At 41.6% G+C, this 18,819-nt stretch overlaps 2 protein-coding genes across 2 annotated transcripts in view; both read left to right on the forward strand.

Moving 5' to 3' along the window:
- The window catches only part of mrps9 (mitochondrial ribosomal protein S9), a 21,193-nt gene extending 14,958 nt beyond the window's left edge, over positions 1–6,235 (forward strand). Inside the window, exons 9-11 of the mRNA XM_046061165.1 lie at positions 3,701–3,809; positions 4,507–4,676; positions 5,843–6,235. Coding sequence (XP_045917121.1) covers positions 3,701–3,809; positions 4,507–4,676; positions 5,843–5,934 — 371 coding nt within the window. The 3' untranslated portion in view covers positions 5,935–6,235. The remainder of the gene's footprint in view (positions 1–3,700; positions 3,810–4,506; positions 4,677–5,842) is intronic.
- Positions 6,236–8,213: 1,978 nt separating this feature from the next.
- LOC123976962 (SLAIN motif-containing protein 1-like) overlaps positions 8,214–18,819 on the forward strand; it is an 18,359-nt gene continuing 7,753 nt past the window's right edge. Inside the window, exons 1-4 of the mRNA XM_046059388.1 lie at positions 8,214–8,812; positions 11,436–11,572; positions 13,300–14,032; positions 14,146–14,321. Coding sequence (XP_045915344.1) covers positions 8,379–8,812; positions 11,436–11,572; positions 13,300–14,032; positions 14,146–14,321 — 1,480 coding nt within the window. The 5' untranslated portion in view covers positions 8,214–8,378. The remainder of the gene's footprint in view (positions 8,813–11,435; positions 11,573–13,299; positions 14,033–14,145; positions 14,322–18,819) is intronic.

Raw genomic sequence — 18,819 nt, forward strand, 5'->3', positions numbered from 1 at the left:
GCTGAAGAAGAAGCACATCAAGGTTCTGGAGTGGCCTAGCCAGTCTCCAGACCTGAATCCAATTGAAAATCTTTGGAGGGAGCTTAAAATTCGAGTTGCCAGGCGACAACCTCGGAACCTGAATGATTTGGAGGCTGTCTGCAGGGAGGAGTGGGCCAACATCCCTGCCGAAATGTGCACAAACCTTGTCACCAACTATAAAAACCGTTTGACATCTGTGCTGGCCAATAATGGCTTTTCTACAAAATATTAACATGCTGTTTGTCCAGGGGGTCAAATACTTGTTTTTCCTCATCAGATGGTTATCAATTTTTATAAATTCATATGATGTGATTTTCTGAAATTTTCTTTGGGATTCTGTCTTTCACTGTTAGAATGTACATATGATTAAAATTGTAGATTGTTGCATTCTTTGTAAGTGGGCAAACCTGCCAAATCAGCAAGGGGTCAAATACTTTTTCCCCCCACTGTATATGTATATGTGTATATATAGGTGTATTGACAAAATGTACACACATTATTATAAAGTGCATAACAAAAAAAAGCTATGTATGTGTGCAACAATTGTCCCCCGCGACGACAATGTAACTTGTACTCTCCAAAATAGTGCTTTACCTCAGTCCGCTAGCATCAACCTGATTAGCTGTATGCTTAGCTCATTGATGGTAACATTAGCTTAAGCTCTAAGTAGTTTGATGATATTTTAATTACATTTCACGCAAGATGCATACTGCTTTTGACTTGGCAACGGAGCCGTCTGGGACTCTGTTGTTGTTCATCTCCATGGCTGCGGTAGGTGGTAGGAAGTGTCTGTGGCACTATGACAACAAGTAAGGGTGCATCGAAGGGTCAAAATAGTAGCAGCCAAAGATCTTTTTAGCAAAGATTCTTTGGTAACAGCACCAGTGACGGTGTTAAATAAGAATATTTGACACACGCAATTAATGCGATTAACACAATTAAAACGCGTTATGATCAGTCCCTAATCTCATCACGATTAACGCGTTAATGCTGACAGCCCTAATATATATGTGTGTGTGCGTGTGTGTGTGTGTATATATATATATATGTGTTCACACAAAGTGTATGACACATACATACATACATACCTATATATTTTCTCCTTGTTTGCAGTTAAGTTATACAGGTACTAGTCATATAATTAGAATATCATCAAAAAGTTGATTTATTTTAGTAATTCCATTCAGAAAGTGAAACTTGTATAATGTATACATTCATTCCACATAGACTGATATATTTCAAGTGTTCATTCCTTTTAATTTTGATGATTATAATTGACAACTAATGAAAACCCCAAAATCAGTATCTCAGAAAATTAGAATATTGTGAAAAGGTTCAATATTGAAGACACCTGGTGCCACACTCTAATCAGTTAATTAACTCAAAACACCTGCAAAGGCCTTTAAATGGTCTCTCAGTCTAGTTCTGTAGGCTACACAATCATGGGGAAGACTGCTGACTTGACAGCTGTCCAAAAGACGATCATTGACACCTTGCACAAGGAGGGCAAGACACAGAAGGTCATTGCTAAAGAGGCTGGCCGTTCACAGAGCTCTGTGTCCAAGTACATTAATAAAGAGGCGAAGGGAAGGAAAAGATGTGGTAGAAAAAAGTGAAAAAGCAATAGGGAAAACCGCACCCTGGAGAGGATTGTGAAACAAAACCCATTAAAAAATGTGGAGGAGATTCACAAAGAGTGGACTGCAGCTGGAGTCAGTGCTTCAACAACCACCACGCACAGACATATGCAAGACATGGGTTTCAGCTGTCGCATTCCTTGTGTCGAGCCACTCTTGAACAAGACACAGCGTCAGAAGTGTCTCGCCTGGGCTAAAGACAAAAAGGACTGGACTGCTTCTGAGTGGTCCAAAGTTATGTTCTCTAATGAAAGTAAATTTTGCATTTCCTTTGGAAATCAAGGTCCCAGAGTCTGGAGGAAGAGAGGAGAGGCACAGAATCCACGTTGCTTGAAGTCCAGTGTAAAGTTTCCACAGTCAGTGATGGTTTGGGGTGCCATGTCATCTGCTGGTGTTGGTCCACTGTGTTTTCTGAGGTCCAAGGTCAACGCAGCCATCTATCAGGAAGTTTTAGAGCACTTCATGCTTCCTGCTGCTGACCAACTTTATGGAGATGCAGATTTCATTTTCCTACAGGACTTGGCACCTGCACACAGTGCCAAAGCTACCAGTACCTGGTTTAAGGACCATGGTATCCCTGTTCTTAATTGGCCGGCAAACTGGCCTGACCTTAACCCTATAGAAAACTATGGGGTATTGTGAAGAGGAAGATGCAATACGCCAGACCCAACAATGCAGAAGAGCTGAAGGCCACTATCAGAGCAACCTGGGCTCTCATAACACCTGAGCAGTGCCACAGACTGATTGACTCCTCCTACTTTTCATGTTCATACTTTTCAGTTGGCCAACATTTCTAAAAATCCTTTTTTTGTGTTGGTCTCAAGTAATGTTCTAATTTTCGGAGATACTGAATTTGGGATTAGTTGTCAGTTTTAATCATCACAATTAAATGAAATAAACATTTGAAATATATCAGTCTGTGTGTAATGAATGAATATAATATCCAAGTTTCACTTTTTGAATGAAATTACTGAAATAAATCAACTTTTTGATGATATTCTAATTATATGACCAGCACCTGTACATTAAACAGAAGGAGAGGCATTAACAATGACATGTAATACTTAATTTGTCCTCTGGGAGGACACTGGTTCCATGAGAGGACTTGAGAATCCTCTGACAATCTACTTAGAGTTAACTCCATCCTTGGGTCAGGAGCGAAAGTTGGTTATTTAACACATGACAATATTTCTATACCATATCATTTATAAAGAAAGTATATAAAGGTGCTTGGAACAACATTAGGTACAACATAAATTAAATGCCGAAGCATTACTGAAGAGTAAAGAGGACTGCAAAATTAACTTATTTATGGATTCTTCTTTCAAACAGTTTCTAACAAGAACATGGTAATGGAACTATTCAAATTGAAGTGGCAGGCACTAAGTACTACAAGATTATAAGTTTATAAGGAGACAACATTCATTTGTCAAATTTACTGTGTCCTTCTCTGGCATCTGGCGTTTCTCACCAGTTTCACAACTGGGTGTGAAAAGGGAGAGGGCATGTTAAGAGTCCAAATTAATGGCTCTTTGGTGGGGTAGAGAATCAAGACTGAAGAAAAGGGGGTTCTTTGATGTCTGAGGTAATCTGAATGAGGAACATCGTTACCATGGTTACGCTGCCCCTTTTGGTCTTGGGGAGTGTCTGTGTGTGGGGAGTGAAGCAAACCTTACCACCCCCCCTTTAGGGTTCTTCAGCTGTTTGTTGAGGGTTGATATCTCACTCCCTCAACCCCCCCCCCCCCTCCTTTCTGTCAGGGAGACAAAGAGATATTCTGGATTAATCCTTTTTGATATAAAATAATTTAACCAACAATGGCTGGTTCACTACATAGGGATGAAGCTGTGTTCCCTAAGCTCAGCTGAAGGAAGTGATGGTCAAATCCACAAAATTTTCAGTTCAGTTGTAATGTAAAACATTTAACAAATGTTTCCGTAAATGTACACTTAAACACATTTACAACTGACTTTTGAGTTAGCTTCCAACTCTGTTGTGATATCTAATAAGAAAATGGAGATAAGTCTTATGTTTCCTCTCAGGTCGGAGGAAGACGTCTAACTCCTCTGTGGTTCTTCGAGACTGCGGCTCCGGACGCATCACCATCAACAGCCAAGACTACCTGCACTACTTCCCAGTACTGCAGGACAGGTAGGAGTGTCTCCACTCTGAACAAATAAACCTTTTCCACATCACAGGCTCTCTGCTGCTTCACTCACAGAGACCACTTTCCTTAAAATGCAAGACGTGATGTGTTCCCCCCCCCCCCACTCCCCCCAAAAAAATTAAAAAGCAGCTTTTTCGCTCTTCACGGCATCGCCTGCTTTTTTATTTATCTCCTTGTAGTAAGTTAATTACACAGTTGAATGACTGTGTGTGTGTGTGTGTGTGTGTGTGAGAGAGAGAATGTCCAGAGATGGTGTTGTCACGCAGTGTGAGGACGGGCTGTAATTGGAGCAGAGAGGTGACAATTGACTTTGTCAGCAGCCATAGGCCATTCAGGCTGAGATGCCATCCAGAACACAGACACTTTCTTTTCACACGCACACACAAGCTCACTCTGTTCCTGCTGAGTCAGAAGTTGCTCTGTAATATGTGGTGGTGAGATTGTAAATGAAAGCTTTTCACAGTGCCAGGATCCTCTATGCTTGTCTGAAAAGTCACCCAACCAGACATTAAATTAGCTAAGCCTCCGCCGTTGATACCACTATCTGTTAAATAGCACACACTCCTGCTCTGCCTATTCAACCACATTTCATTCTTTCACCTCTTCTTCTTCTTTTATCATTATTTCTTGGTCATTTCCCCCCTCTCCTTCTTTTTAATTCCTCATCTCCCTCGCTCTCAGAGAGCAGCTGATGTTCCCGCTGCAGTTCATGGGCATGCTGGGGCGCTTTGACCTGGAGTGCACCGTGAGCGGCGGCGGGCGGTCCAGCCAGGCGGGGGCGCTGCGGCTCGCCATCTCCCGCGCCATCCTCAGCTTCCTGTCCGAGGGAGAGGTGGAGACCATGAGACAAGGTGGGAGGTCACTTCTTAAAGCTCTAATCCTCCTTCTTTTCCTTTGAAAGCTCTTCGTAACTTTGTTTAGAAAAGCTCTGTACATATCAAGGTTATTATTACTTTAATTTTCCAGTATATACCCCAAATATATCTTACCTTCAGAGCACACAATAGGGTCTGCCTGTGGAGTGAAACCTTTATTAAAATGTATTTGTAACAGGTAATCCATCCAAATTAACATTTAATTGTGTGTGTATGTGTTTTTTGGTAAGTGATTAATCATCATTGCAGGGTAGTGAGCAGGGACAGTTTGTTCAGCTTGTTATTACAAAATGTTTAAAATCTGCTTTTCAATGCAACAAAAACTGCCCCTGTCACATTGTTTAATTGTTGACTGACTAGACAGTCAGTCCAACAGTGGCTCATTAATGCAGCCAAAAGCTCAGGTGTAGGTGCTTCCATCCAAGACCCTGCTCTTAAAGAACAGACAGTATATGAGGAAGTTACAAGTCATTGCTAAATTGTTTTGATAGCATACTGAATTTCAATTAACCACTGACTGGAAGGGAGCCAATCTAAAAAAACAGTGCTGAAAATCATTTAAATTTACCAGTGTGATCCTTTTTAAGTGGCTATAAAATGTAATTTGTCTTCCCGTCATTGTGTGTCCTTCAGGTGAATGTATGTAATATAATGTGTATGTTCAGTGTTCTTGCTGCATGTCCAGCTTTATATACTCTTACATTTTCTCTTTACATTATTATAGTTCTATAACTAAGAGCTGGCTAATAGGTCTACCTTGATAGTCATACCTACAATTGATGGTTGGTAAATGTGAGGATTTAAAACATGAATACAAATGCAAAAGACAGTATAACACAGACTAATAATATATACATTATCTTCATTTTATTGACTATGTTGCTGAGATTTAATTTGAACACACTGTAAAAGGCTAAGATAGGAGTCCTGTAGAGTTAAGGTGAGGCTTATTTCCACATCATGAAGATAACAAGAAAGAAGAAAGGCAGATGTAGGCAAAAACATTGAGGCTTAAAAACGTACTCCTTACAAAACAAAAATATCTGACTGAGATACAGCTGAACAGAACACTTCTAAAAAGCACCTTGTCTCGCGACTTCCCTCACTTTCCAAACTGTTACATTCGTTTCTCTTATTTCCAGCTGGTCTGCTGACCCCCGACCCGAGAGTGAGGGAGAGGAAGAAGCCGGGCCAGGAGGGAGCGAGAAAGAAGTTCACCTGGAAGAAACGCTGAGAAGGCGGATCACCTCACCTGAACTCTAATATGAAACATTCACACTGACATCTGGTTATCAACGTGCCCCCATTGGAAGTGATTCTTCATCTTTTTCCAAGAGGCCACATTACTTGTGTAGTTTATTTAAGCTCTTGGAAGAGCAAACAGCTGGATGTCTTGTTTCAAGAGGCAGCCCTGACTCAACGAGCTGCAATGAGTTGCTTCAGCCACCAGATGGAAGTGTGTGTCAAGGAATACATGAAAGTGGAATACATTTATCAATATGCTGAAACAATAAATACTGTTTTTCACATAAAAATACATGTGTATTATTATTTTTTATGTTCTACTTTTGCTTGGGATTACCATGGACAGTACAGGCCACATACAGTCCCCTCCAAAAGTATTGGAACAGTAAGGCAAATTCCTTTGTTTTTGTTGTTCACTGAAGACATTTGGGTTTAAGATCAAAAGATGAGTATGAGACAAGAGTTCAGAATTTCAGCTTTTATTTCCTGGTGTTCACATCTAACAAAGAGTGGTATGTCCTAAGTTGTTTAACACATCTAGATGTGAATACCAGGAAATGAAAGTTGAAATTTGATCTTAAACCCAAATGTCTTCAGTGATTGCCATTCAGATTCTTTTGGAGGGGACTGTATATGAGGGGAGTGCATACTGAGTTAAAGATCCTCACATTTGAGAAGCAAATGTTTTGCGTTTCTACTTGGCAAATTACTTGAATGATTATTTTACAATTAAAATGACCTATTAGATTTCTTTCAACTAATAAATCAATCGATTTTCCTCCTCTGCTTTTTATTCTTTACACCGATGACTGAAGGTCCGCCCACCCAAACTGTCACTTGGTTAAGTACACTGATGCAGTTCTTCTATCTTTGCTTTTAGGCCCCCTACAGCACCACAGCTCAGCTCTTCATGAGTATGTGGATTAGTGCGATAAATCCTGCCTGGAACTAAATGTGAACAAGACCAAGGAGATGGTGGTGACTTTTTACAACAAGCAGAGGGAACTGGCTGTGGCAGGCTGCTCCATTATCCATGGGAAGTCTGTAGAAATTGCTGAATATTATAAGTATCAGAGTACAATCTATGATAATCTGATGAAATTTACTTGGACACTGAGGAGATCCTCAGGAGATACCTGCAGCGGCACTATCTCCTGAGGAAGCTCAATTCATTTCTACTATTCCTCCATTGAGTGTTATGACATTCTCCTCCTCCTGCTGGTTCTACTCCATCACTCTGCAAAGCAGAAACCACCTGCAAAACTCAGCTAAAGTCTTTTCCAAAATAATTGGACTTCCGGTCAGAGCCCTCTCCACTGTATGTGAGCAGCAGATGCTGATATAAGCTGGCAGGATTTTACAGGACCCCTCACATGCTCTGTTCCCTGCATTTGAGTGGCTCCCCTCAGGACGTCGGCTGCGCTGTCCAGGCTACAGAATTTAGAGGAGAAGGACACCGTTTGTACCAAGGATGTTCAGCTCCTAAACTCCCAACCATCCCTGAACTCCTTCTTTCCCTGATCACCACTTCCTTCATTCTCCAGCACACACTTATGCATACAAGCACACGCACACTTACTTAGTGATTCATAAATTCTTGCAATACTGTACTATGACCACACCCATCTGCTATGCAGACACTACAACCCACCTATACAGTACATGAATTACTTTGTTTGATAATGTACTTATTTAATTTAGTAATGCTGCTTTGGACTATGGTGACAATGTTGATATATGTCTGTCTATTTATTTATTAATATATTAGGCTATGTTTACTATGAAAGATGTTTTTTTATTTAACTTTTAGTAATCTACGGGTCTCGCAATTTCCCCATGGTGATAAATAAAGTGTTTTGAAATTGAACGAAACGAAAAAAATTTTTCCAAACCTGCTGAAACCATACAGAATTTCCATTTCATGTCATAGCCAGCTTCAGCCACCAGATGGTGCAAAATGCACATACATGGTGCCCAGGTGCGCCACTGCTAATGATAATGCATCTTTTTCTGTCCAGAACAATTTGGCCATCAGTTTAATGGATGACGATTGATAAATTAACAATATCCTGTGCGGTATATTTTCTTTAAATAAAAAAACACGGTTTAAAACGGTTCTGGTTATAAAAAAAAGTTCAATGGTTTAAGTTTGCAAAATATCTTAGGTGGGTTTTCGCCCACAACTTAGGCTGACAGGTGCAGTTTCTACCTGTAATCAGGCTTGTGGGTTAGGAAGGCGGGTGTGTGGGTGTGTGTGTGGTAGAGAGGTGGAGCCTTATAGTCTCCCATTGGGTGCCCGTCCAGACAGGCGTACTAGACAGATTACTACCACTACCAGAATATAGAAATCAGTCTGAGGGCGACCGGTGAACCGCCGCAGCTTGGTCCTACCTGTAGCGGCTAAAATAGCATTAATTACTGTGTTCTGGTCAAATGGAGGCAGCGGTACTGAACCTCGCGATGATGACGGAGGTGGACTGCAACAGCAACACCCTGAACGCCGAGCTGGAGGTGAAGAAGCTGCAGGAGCTGGTCCGGAAACTGGAGCGGCAGAACGAGCAGCTGCGGACCCGGGCGAGCGGCTGCAACGGCGGCCCGCATGTGCTGCCCGCGTCCCCGGCGTACGTGCTCGGCAGCGTCGGGGGATACTGCCTGCCCAGCCCGCTGCCCACCCTGCTGTGCCAGTCGTCCTTGGGGTCATTGACGCCCCCGGAGGAGCCTTTCGACTATTTCCTCCCGCACATAGACGGGGATGGAGCGGCTTCTGCGGGGGAGGCTGAGGACGGATCCGAGCCGTCGGTCCTCGATGAGCTGGAACTTTTGGACTTGAATTCTCTGTCCTGCTCAGATGAACCCGATGACACATGGTAACTGTCCAGGGTTTGGCTTAATTCTCAACAATTTGTTGCGTTTTGCTGTAAGCTAACGTTACATGATTCTCTTGTTATTCATGCCTGATTTTCTCATTGTTTCTGGATGTAAGCTTTGTAATAACCCAGGCTGTCCACCTCCATGCCATGCCAAGACAAAGACACCCACCATGGAGGTGAATTATTCAGCTAGAACAGGCTACTTGTTGTCAGGGCTGCACCGAGCTGCCATTCTTCCTCTGTGCGGGAGACAGACTCATGTCTTCCAGATTCATATCAAAATGGCTTTTACCATGGGGCCTTATTCTACCTAAGGGATCAAAGCCTTACAAGTCTTTGTGTCATGCTTTAAAACCACAATTTCCATGAGATATGGTGTGTTTTACTTAAAAAAAAAACACACTATAACAAACAAACAAACAAACAAACAAACAAACAAAAACTTAGAAACACTTAAACCCTGATCTGATATCGTTATTGTCTTCTACCACTGAAAAACACATGTAAGTGGCTACAAAGACTCTCCCTCAAAACCAGAAACTGAAATTTTGCTGATTTAGTTGCAGCTTGCAGGGTGTACTGACCATCTCAAGCAAATAAACCAATGGAAAGCCACTTAGAATGAATAGTTGGCAGTTTTTGGTGGCAAACAGGACTGCCCTAATTCTTGTTTTAGCCTTTTCAGTTAATCAAGTTAAGTTGGCTATTAGAAGTGTTCTTAAAACCCAAAGCGAGGTCTTCAAATTGCTTATTCTTTAGTCTAACTTAGAAATAGAGAAGAGCATTTGTCAGGGAGGCAATGGGCTTGTTTTTTTAAAACTTAATGGCCAGTAGTTAATCATCAAATTAGGAACCGATTAATAAACTGATAATCTAGTAATTTTCTATCAATAGACCAATCAAGGCAAGCATTGCTCTAAGAAACATGGATGTGTATGTGCTGAGATTTACACTCTAGTTGCCAGTTTATTAGGTACACCTAGCTTAAAAGAAAATACTCCTGCAATAAATTCTTAGATTTATGATGGTTGTGATATAATTTTTTTGTGTTGATTCAACTTTGTGGGAAGCTGTTTCTTATATTTTGTCCACCTCATTTATATCAGTGAGAGCAGACTACATAGAAACATGAGCAAAGAATACAGCTGATTCTGTACAGCAGCACATTCAGGTTAATCATGTTTTTGGTGTATTCATATTGCAGGCATGTCCCCTCCTTGTATCTAGGAACAGTAGCCAAGGTGTGTTTGTGAGTCCCTCTCAGGTCAGACCCTCACCTGATGGCAGTGAAGGGTTTTAATCTATAATTCAGCTCCCTCTATGATGCCTGCAGAGGGAAAATGTAGGAGAAGGAGTTCAGGGCTGTCAGAATAATCTGATCCACTCCATTTGAACAGAGCAGCTCCTCTTCCTCACATCTAAAAAGCTTAGCATCACCTAAAGCCAATGGGCGGAGAGTTTTATGACTCAGGAGATGAATTGGTGGCACAAAGGAAAGATGGAGGCGTTGCTGTGTTCTGTCAGGGACTGCAAGGAGACGTGGGTCTAATAGAGCTTTTATAGCAATACTTTCATAACACTAATATCCTTCAAACATTTTAACAGTGACACCTGCTACTGCTGGTAATTGTTCATTTTTTCAATTAGTCATCTCTGATTGTGTTTCTATGGAAAGAGCAAAAAGCATGAGAATTTAACACAGCGTTCATAAATCTGACTAGGTAACAAAAGAAATTATATATCTAGGAGTCCTACAACTGGACCTGGAAAAGGGCTAATTTATGTTAAGCAATGGAGTTTTAATATTGAAAGACATGAACATTGCAGTCTTTCCTTTTTGTTGGACATTGGATGCCTTCGTCTCATCCATCCATGGATTAACTGAAAATAAAATGTTGAAATATCAAATGAAAAGATGCAATATCAAAAATGAGCTTAGCCATGATAGCAGCGTGGCTCTATGGGAAAAATTCTGATGATCTCCTGACTTTTCATCTAACGCCACGAGCAGATGACAAAATTTCCATTTGTCCAGTAGTTTCGTTTAGAGCTGCAATGATTTAATCAATTAGTTGATAAAACAGAAAAGGTAACTCTGCAGCTATTTTAATAATTAATTCATTGTTTTTAGCCTCTTTTTCATGCATAGCAGTAAAAACATGCTAAATGTTCTGTGGATCCAGCTTTTGATTTTAGATCACTGTAAACCAAACTTTGGGTTTAGGACTCTTGGTTGGGCAAAACAAGACTTTTTTTATTATTTATTACCTAGCATATTTATCAGTGCTGAAAATAATTATTAGTTGCTGCCCTACTTTGGTTTGTGACTAAATACCTGCAGAATTATATTTCTGTCAGCTGTATGTGTTTAGTACTAATTAGCTAATTTAAGATAGTGACCATGCTAAACATCCACATGTTAGCATTGTCGTTATGAGCATGTTAGCATGCTGACATTAGCTTTTAGCTCAAAGCCTTGAGGCTGCTAGCATGGTTGCAGAATCTTGTTCATGAATGAGTGCCCAAACTCATTTATTTCTACAGGGTTGAATTATCATAAAGAGTACTGTACGTTGTCCTGTGGCAGTTAAGACCGTTGTTTGACTCTGTCTCTTTCTAGGTTGTATTCGTCATCAAAAGCCAGTGACTCCACAGATAACTCCCTCACACCTCTGCAGTGGTGCCGGCAGGCTCTGGACACTCCCAAATCAGAGGTGGAGGCCGCCAGGCGATCGCTGTCCCTTCGACTGGAACAAGGTACCTGACATCAGGTTGTTTGTGTGTGGAAAGGAAATTACTTTGATTGGTTAATAACTTTTTTACTGCCTTTTTGTCAACCTCACTTAGAAATAAAGCACACGCCTGTTTTCTCTGTTGCTCGGAAAAGCCACAATTCTACATGCGCGGTCCCGAGCCTCTCTCTGACTACAGCAACAACAGCTCACCTAACAAAATGCAGTCCACTAACACCACAAAACAATCGGCTCCCAGCACAACACAAATTCCAACATAAACTCTGCGTAAGGATGAAAACAACCCGTTTTATGTGCTGAAAGCCCTTCAGCCCAAACGAGAATCAAATAGATGTCGGGTGAAAACACAGTCCCCATCAGAAAGGCTTGAGTCACGGGGAGACCTCCACTTTTTTTTTGAAACCGACAAAACCAACCAAGTTGGCTTTTCATTCTATTGGACGGTAAACCAACATTACTGCAAAGCATGTGAAATATATTATGATGTTTTTCTTCAGCTGGCTCAAGTTGGATAACGTTAACTTACTGGCTAACACTGAGCAGTTGCTGACGTTATCCGGTGCAAAATACTACAGTTGTATATTTGTATATATACTTTCCACATTACTTCACCAGCTAACGCGACCCATGTTACTATCCTGTGTACCACCGGTATTATGTCAAAGTATTGATTTTAGCCTGCAAGAAAGGATGTAACGGAAAAGCAAATGTGGAGCGATTTGTTTATGCGAGCCTGTCGTAATGCAGGGCAGGGGCAGTCAGCTAGGTTAGCACTGATCTACCGCTGTTTGCTTTGTAACATTCAGTTTAGATTTATTGTGATTTAACTGATACTCAGGTATACAGCTTCTCCACCGTCTCAGTCGCTGTAACTTACATGAACCACATAATATACAATAATGCGACATAACGCACAGGACTACAACACATTTACTGCAGTAACGTTACTTAGTGAGGTCTAACTGTTATAAAGTGTGGCAACAATCTCATTTATAATATTCAGTCCAGCTCAACAAACAGCGAATTCAAGGTACTGGAATGGGCCTAAAAGGGTGCAAATCCTTTGTCACTCCAGCTGGACCCTAGCAGGGTATGAAGACTGTACCTTTAAATGGCGGTACATTTTTGTACCTTCTTGTCTGTACCTGTAAAAGAACATTTCTGCACCCCTAGTGACAAAAATACACCTTTGCAGTTATTTATTTAGTTGCCACAGGGGGAATTGAACCCAAGGCTCTTGCACCAAAGGCATGTGTCTTATGCACTGGGCCATCGCCACCCCTTTATGCCCTGGTGGCAGGGGAACACTGATTTTCTATCATTTGCCTGTACCTTAAGTTTGTTAAAAGTACCTACCCTTTGCTGTCAGCAAAGATTCTGTACCTTTAAAAATAAATAAAGGTCCACAATTAACACTTTAAGGACCATTTCTGTACCTTTTCATAGGGTACTTTTTTGACAAATGTACCTTTTACCTGAGCCTCCGTTGAGAAATGGACAAATAGTTTTTGAAAAGGGGCAGGGGAGCTAACACTGATGTATCATGTAGGCTAAATGCAGTAAATCTAACATAATCATGTAACGAACATTGCTGACAACATCGCTTGCTGATAGAGAAGACCTATGAATTCCGTAAAGATCGCCATCTTTACATCGGGTTCATAGACTTGAAGGCTGCCTTTGACACCGTCTGCCACACTTCACTGTGGAGTATCCTACACGCCCTTTGAGCACCACCCAAGATCATTGCCCTGTTTAAGTTGCTTTATAGTAACGCACAGAGCTGTGTCCGTATTAACGGCAGAGACTCAGACTGGTTTCCCATCTCCAGCAGCGTTCGACAGGGCTGTGTGGCTGCTCCTGACCTTTTCAACTGCATCATTGACCATCTGATGTCTAGGGTTTGTGAGCGGGTCCCCGGAGTGGCCTTCGGCAGTTATTATCTGACTGACCTGGAATACGCTGACGACACCATCCTGCTCAGCACGTCCCTCAGCCAGCTGAGAGGCGCTCTGGGCATATACATTGAAGAGGCTGAGAAGCTTGGCCTCCAGGTGAGCTGGACAAAAACCAAGTTCATGTATGTTGGTGACGGACCATATCCAATTCCCCTGCGGTTTGGCAACGATACTGTAGAACCCGTCAGCAGTTTTGTGTATCTGGGATCCCTAGTGACAAACAACGGGGACCTAAAACCAGAGATTACCCGCAGAAGAGCCCTGGCTGCGTCAGCTCTGCAGTCTCTCTGGAAACCACTCTGGCGGCACCATACCATCTCACGCAGGATGAAGCTCCGGATTTATAACTTAGCAGTACTCCCCATCCTGCTCTATGGCTCCGAGACCTGGCCTTTAAATAAGACACTGGCTGCAAGACTAGATGGCTTTGACAGCAGGGCCCTCAGGACCATAGAGAACATCCGGTGGCCCCAGCGGGTTTCCAATCAAGTGCTTAGAGCCCACATGTGCCAGCCCGGGGGCATCTGGTCTGGCTGCGCAATGCCGCACCCACTGGTTTGGCCATGTCCTCCGCCTCCCTCTTGACCATCCAATGAGAGCCATTCTCCAATTTGATCAGAGAGCTGCAGGCTGGAAACGACCACGAGGTAAACCCCGCACCCGATGGCTCGACGTCCTCACGGGTGACCTCCAACAACACGGAGTTGCTGTGGACGATGCAGAGCAGCTGGCTCAAGATAGTCAGCACTGGAAACAACTGGTTCATCTGGTCAGCTCAACGCACAAGGATGGGACGTACCCATACCCATTGCAGGAGCCAAAATAATAATAATAATAATGATGATGTAACGAACATGGATTAGTTCAACCTCAAGCTGATAAAAATATTACTGAAACGTTGCAGTATGAGTTTACCTGAGTTTCCAGCATCATGTTTGGGTGTAGATGTTGCCTGCTGTCTTTTGAACAATGCTGGAAATGTCTCTCTGGAGTTCAGTCTCTGGGTGTTGCTAATTTCAGATTTGTCACAATTTTATGTTTTACACATAATCTGTCCAGCTGGTCTTTATCACTTTATCCTCTTTTCTGTGTACTGGCATCACTAGATGTGTCTGTTCAGGAGTTGAGTTTAATTTAGTTCCCTGTTTTTTTTCCTTTTCTGTGTCCATAAGACGTCTTTTACTCAGCCACAGTTAGTTGTTTCTCAGGTCATACAGTACATGCTAAACTGAAGGCTGAGACAGCAGATTAGTTTGCAGGGTGCTGCTCTGCTCCAGGCTATTATAAACTGACGTACACAGCTTTCTTGCCAAAAAAAACAGGAGCTCACTGACTGACACAATACCGATCTTGGCCAGGCAGAACTGCTCAATAGTTACTCGTCTAGACTTTATAGCTAGATGTTCTTGCTATCTTGTTAAAGAAGCAGAGTTGCACCAAGAGCTATGTCATTTTCTTGAGTTTCAGATATTTTAGGCACTGTATTGATCATCTTACAGCAACAACCACAAAACCTGTGATGGATGTCTAATCAAAGTTGTATTTCTAAAAGTCTACTGTGAGACTGGAAGCAAATAAATGGTGTCCAAATAAATTGGTGGGTTTTTTTTGTCATAGCCACATATATTTTAACAGTCATGTTGGTTGGCTTACTGGTTGGTTTACTGCTCCATAGCCATAGGTTGGCAGAAACCACCGCCAACCTATGGCTTACTAGCCCATTTGCACTACTGTATTTGTGAACAGCACAATATTGTCTCAGGCTATAACCTAATTATAATTTGAACTACAAGCTATGTTTCATATGAAATACTGTACTATATTGCTGTATAGTGTATTTGAATTATACACAGAACAGCAACTTAATTGTACAGTAATTTGAAAAGCATTTTTAAACAGCTGTACTGTGTTTTGAAATTCAGTGAATAGTGAAGCTGTCCATTTCATTATTTTATTTTTATGTAATAAAATGTCAGATGGTAATCTGCATGAGAAATAAAGAAATGGAAAAACATTTTGGTTCTGCTTAAAGTGATCAGTTTGACCCAGACCGACGTGATCATTATAACAGCTTCCCGCTGTATCTCCAAAAAGCCAACTTTTCATGGGCTAACAAATTCAGCCCCCCAGTTCAGATACTGGTTGGAGCAGGAGCTCACCTTCATCACTACACTGTGACTAATGGGGCTCGGCAGGACAGTAGACCTTACAGACTATAATCTGTACACGCCTCATAGCATTAAGCAGATCAGGCCCGGGTCACCTGACCTGCATGTCAGCTATGATTAGAGACATCACTTTATTATATAATGGACCGCTGAAGACGGGGAATTAGTGAGAATACTGAAGAACAAGCAAGTCTCATTTGAGAAAGTAAAGCAGGAAGAGCAGCTACTGAGCTTCCTTAAAATATATCACCCGTCATGGTTGCATCAGCTGACTGAATATTTGAAAAATCAATCAAATAGACCCGTGACTCTCGCAGTCAGCGTTGTCATGGTAACCTCGTGTGCCGGAATCAATTTTTCAAAAAAATTGATTTCACATCCTGAGCCACCAGGAAAAAGCAGATCACTGTTATCCATCCAGTTGTCAGTCTGTTGAAGAAATGCTCATCTGATCGATGAGTCTGTTTGCAGCCGTGTGTGTGTGTGAGAATGGAAGCGACAGCTCCCACGGCCTTAGCTGAACAGGCAGCTTAACACCCTGAAGCCTTTAATGAGAGGAGATGGCGTTGGGCTGGCCTACGTGGGCGTGTTTGTGTCTGTGTGCGAGGCTGTGCTGCCTTCCCACACTTTAAAAACTTGAGACGTACACTGCTGCTGGACTGCTCTTTTGCATCAGTCAGTGGCCATTTCATGACAGCTTAAACGTTTCCTATTTTAATTCAATATTGTCTGGTGTGGTGAAGGCACTCCACACTGTCACCACTTATTTAATTTGGAAAAGATAACATTTAGTTTAATGCCCGATAGAGAGCTATGACCAAAATTGCTTTATCAATAAACATATGGTGTTTGGGCAGCCCGTTCACTTTGGCAGTAATTGATGCACATGATACCTTTCAGCGCCCTGGGCTTTCAAGTAACTCCAATGTAACCCATCCGCTATGTGAAACCAAAGTCAAAGTTTAGTTATTTAAAGTTTAACATAATGTAACAAGACAAACTTGACTAATATCACATAATGTACTTATTTCAACCCAAACCATGGTCTTTTCCTAAACCTAACCAATCAAATACCAACCCTCTGTCAAAGCATCTGTATTTGATGCCCTGGGATGAGAACATGTTTGGGAGTTTTTCAGTCAAGGAAGTTTTATATTTTCAGTCAAGGGTGTAAAAGTAGATGCCGACGTATGTTGTAGAAATGACAGCCCTCTTAGGTACATTTGTGATTTTGATCTACGTAATTAATAATAGTTATTTTGTTTTATAATATAATATTGCACCAAAAATGTTGGCAAGATAAATCAAGCAAGAGCACTGATATAGTGGATTAACGTAGGTTAATGATTGGTTTCTGAATACAGTAAAAAAAAAAACAACAACAAAAAAAAAGACTTGGACTAGCACAAAGACTGGAAATGGTGGGAAACAGCTAGCCTGTGGTGTAAGGGAGCGTTCCATTTACCTCGTTAAGTCGGAGGTCGGAGCTGGGAATGACGTCACACAGTGACAGAGTTCCAGTACAAACAACAGGTTTAAGTCGGTAAACAAGATTGATGCCTCTGGCCATTGTTAGGGTTACCAGCTGATAACAACGCATTACACGGCATTTTGCACTACAGATATGGTTACAAACATGTCCACAGATTTAAACTGGACAGGACTGTGTATAGGACTGACTTAATGAGACACAAATAAGACAGTAGTGCCATAAACAGTATATTACTACAGCTTTCGCTACTGTTGGTGCTGGGAGCAGCCATCTTGGATTTTGAGGTTTGTGTTGGTGAGGTTCTACCGACCTATTGGCCTTATTCACCTACTACCACGTTGTGCGCATATCCCTCGATCCAGTTGCTATAACATTTCAGGAGGAGGAGGACCCAAAAAACAATAATACAAAAACAATACAAGATAAAGAAAAGACTAAAATACACATTTAAGATAAATATAAAACTAGTAAAATAAAAGGGGTAAAATAAAGTCAAATAAGATCGGGAAAGGCTCTCCTATAAAAGTATGTTTTAAGAAGGGACTTAAAAGAGTTCACTGACTCAGCTGACCTGATTTCCTCGGGCAGGCTGTTCAAGAGCCTCGGGGCCCTGACAGCAAACGCTCTGTCCCCTTTAGTTTTCAGTCGAGACTCTGGAACAGACAACAGTCCTCTGCCCGAGAATCTCAAGTTACGTGCTGGTGTGTATGGGACTAAAAGTTAAGAAATAAAACAAGGCGAGAGGCCATGAAGAGCTTTAAAAGTGATCAATAGAATTTTAAAGTCAATTCTAAAACATACTGGGAGCCAGTGTAATGAAGCTAAAATAGGAGTAATGTGGTCATATTTCTTTGTTCTGGTTAAAAGCCTGGCAGCTGAGTCGATCAATAGATTTTTGGGTTAAACAGGTGAAAAGGCTGTTGCAATAATCCAGGCGTGATGAGATGAAGGCATGTAAAATGGTCTCGGTGTCCTTAAAAGTTAACATAGATCGAATTTTTGCTATATTTCTAAGTTGATAAAAATATGACTGAACAAGCTCTGTGGTGTGCTGCTTGAAATTGAAATTACTATCAAACCAAACACCAAGGTTCTTTGCCACAGGCTTAATGAGATTTACTAGGGAATCAGCAGATGGCAGTATTTGTTTTGCCATCTGCTGGGACCCAATGACCAGGATTTCTGTTTTGTCTGAGTTCAGTTGGAGGAAATTATTTGACATCCATTTTTTAACTTCACAAAGGCAGCTGTTATGTGAACTCAGCATTCCAGGGTCTGTGGATCTGACGGGCAAGTATATTTGTGTGTCATCAGCATAAATATGAAAAGAAATGCCAGTTTATGGATAATATGTCCAAGGGGAAGCAGATACAAGGAAAACAAAATGGGTCCTAAGACCGACCCCTGAGGCACATCATATTTAACTGGACAGAACGAAGAGACATAGTTGTTTACAGACACGCAAAACTTCCTATTTGACAGGTAGGATGAAAACCATTCTAGGGCAGTACCAGAGATCCCCACCCAGTGCCTCAGTCTGTCTAACATGATGTTGTGATCAATGGTGTCAAAAGCAGCGCTAAGGTCCAGGAGTACCAGGACTGAGCACATGCCTTCATCAGCAGACATTAAA

This window comes from Micropterus dolomieu, linkage group LG01 (assembly GCF_021292245.1).
Source record: "Micropterus dolomieu isolate WLL.071019.BEF.003 ecotype Adirondacks linkage group LG01, ASM2129224v1, whole genome shotgun sequence".
Classification (NCBI taxonomy): Eukaryota; Metazoa; Chordata; class Actinopteri; order Centrarchiformes; family Centrarchidae; genus Micropterus; species Micropterus dolomieu.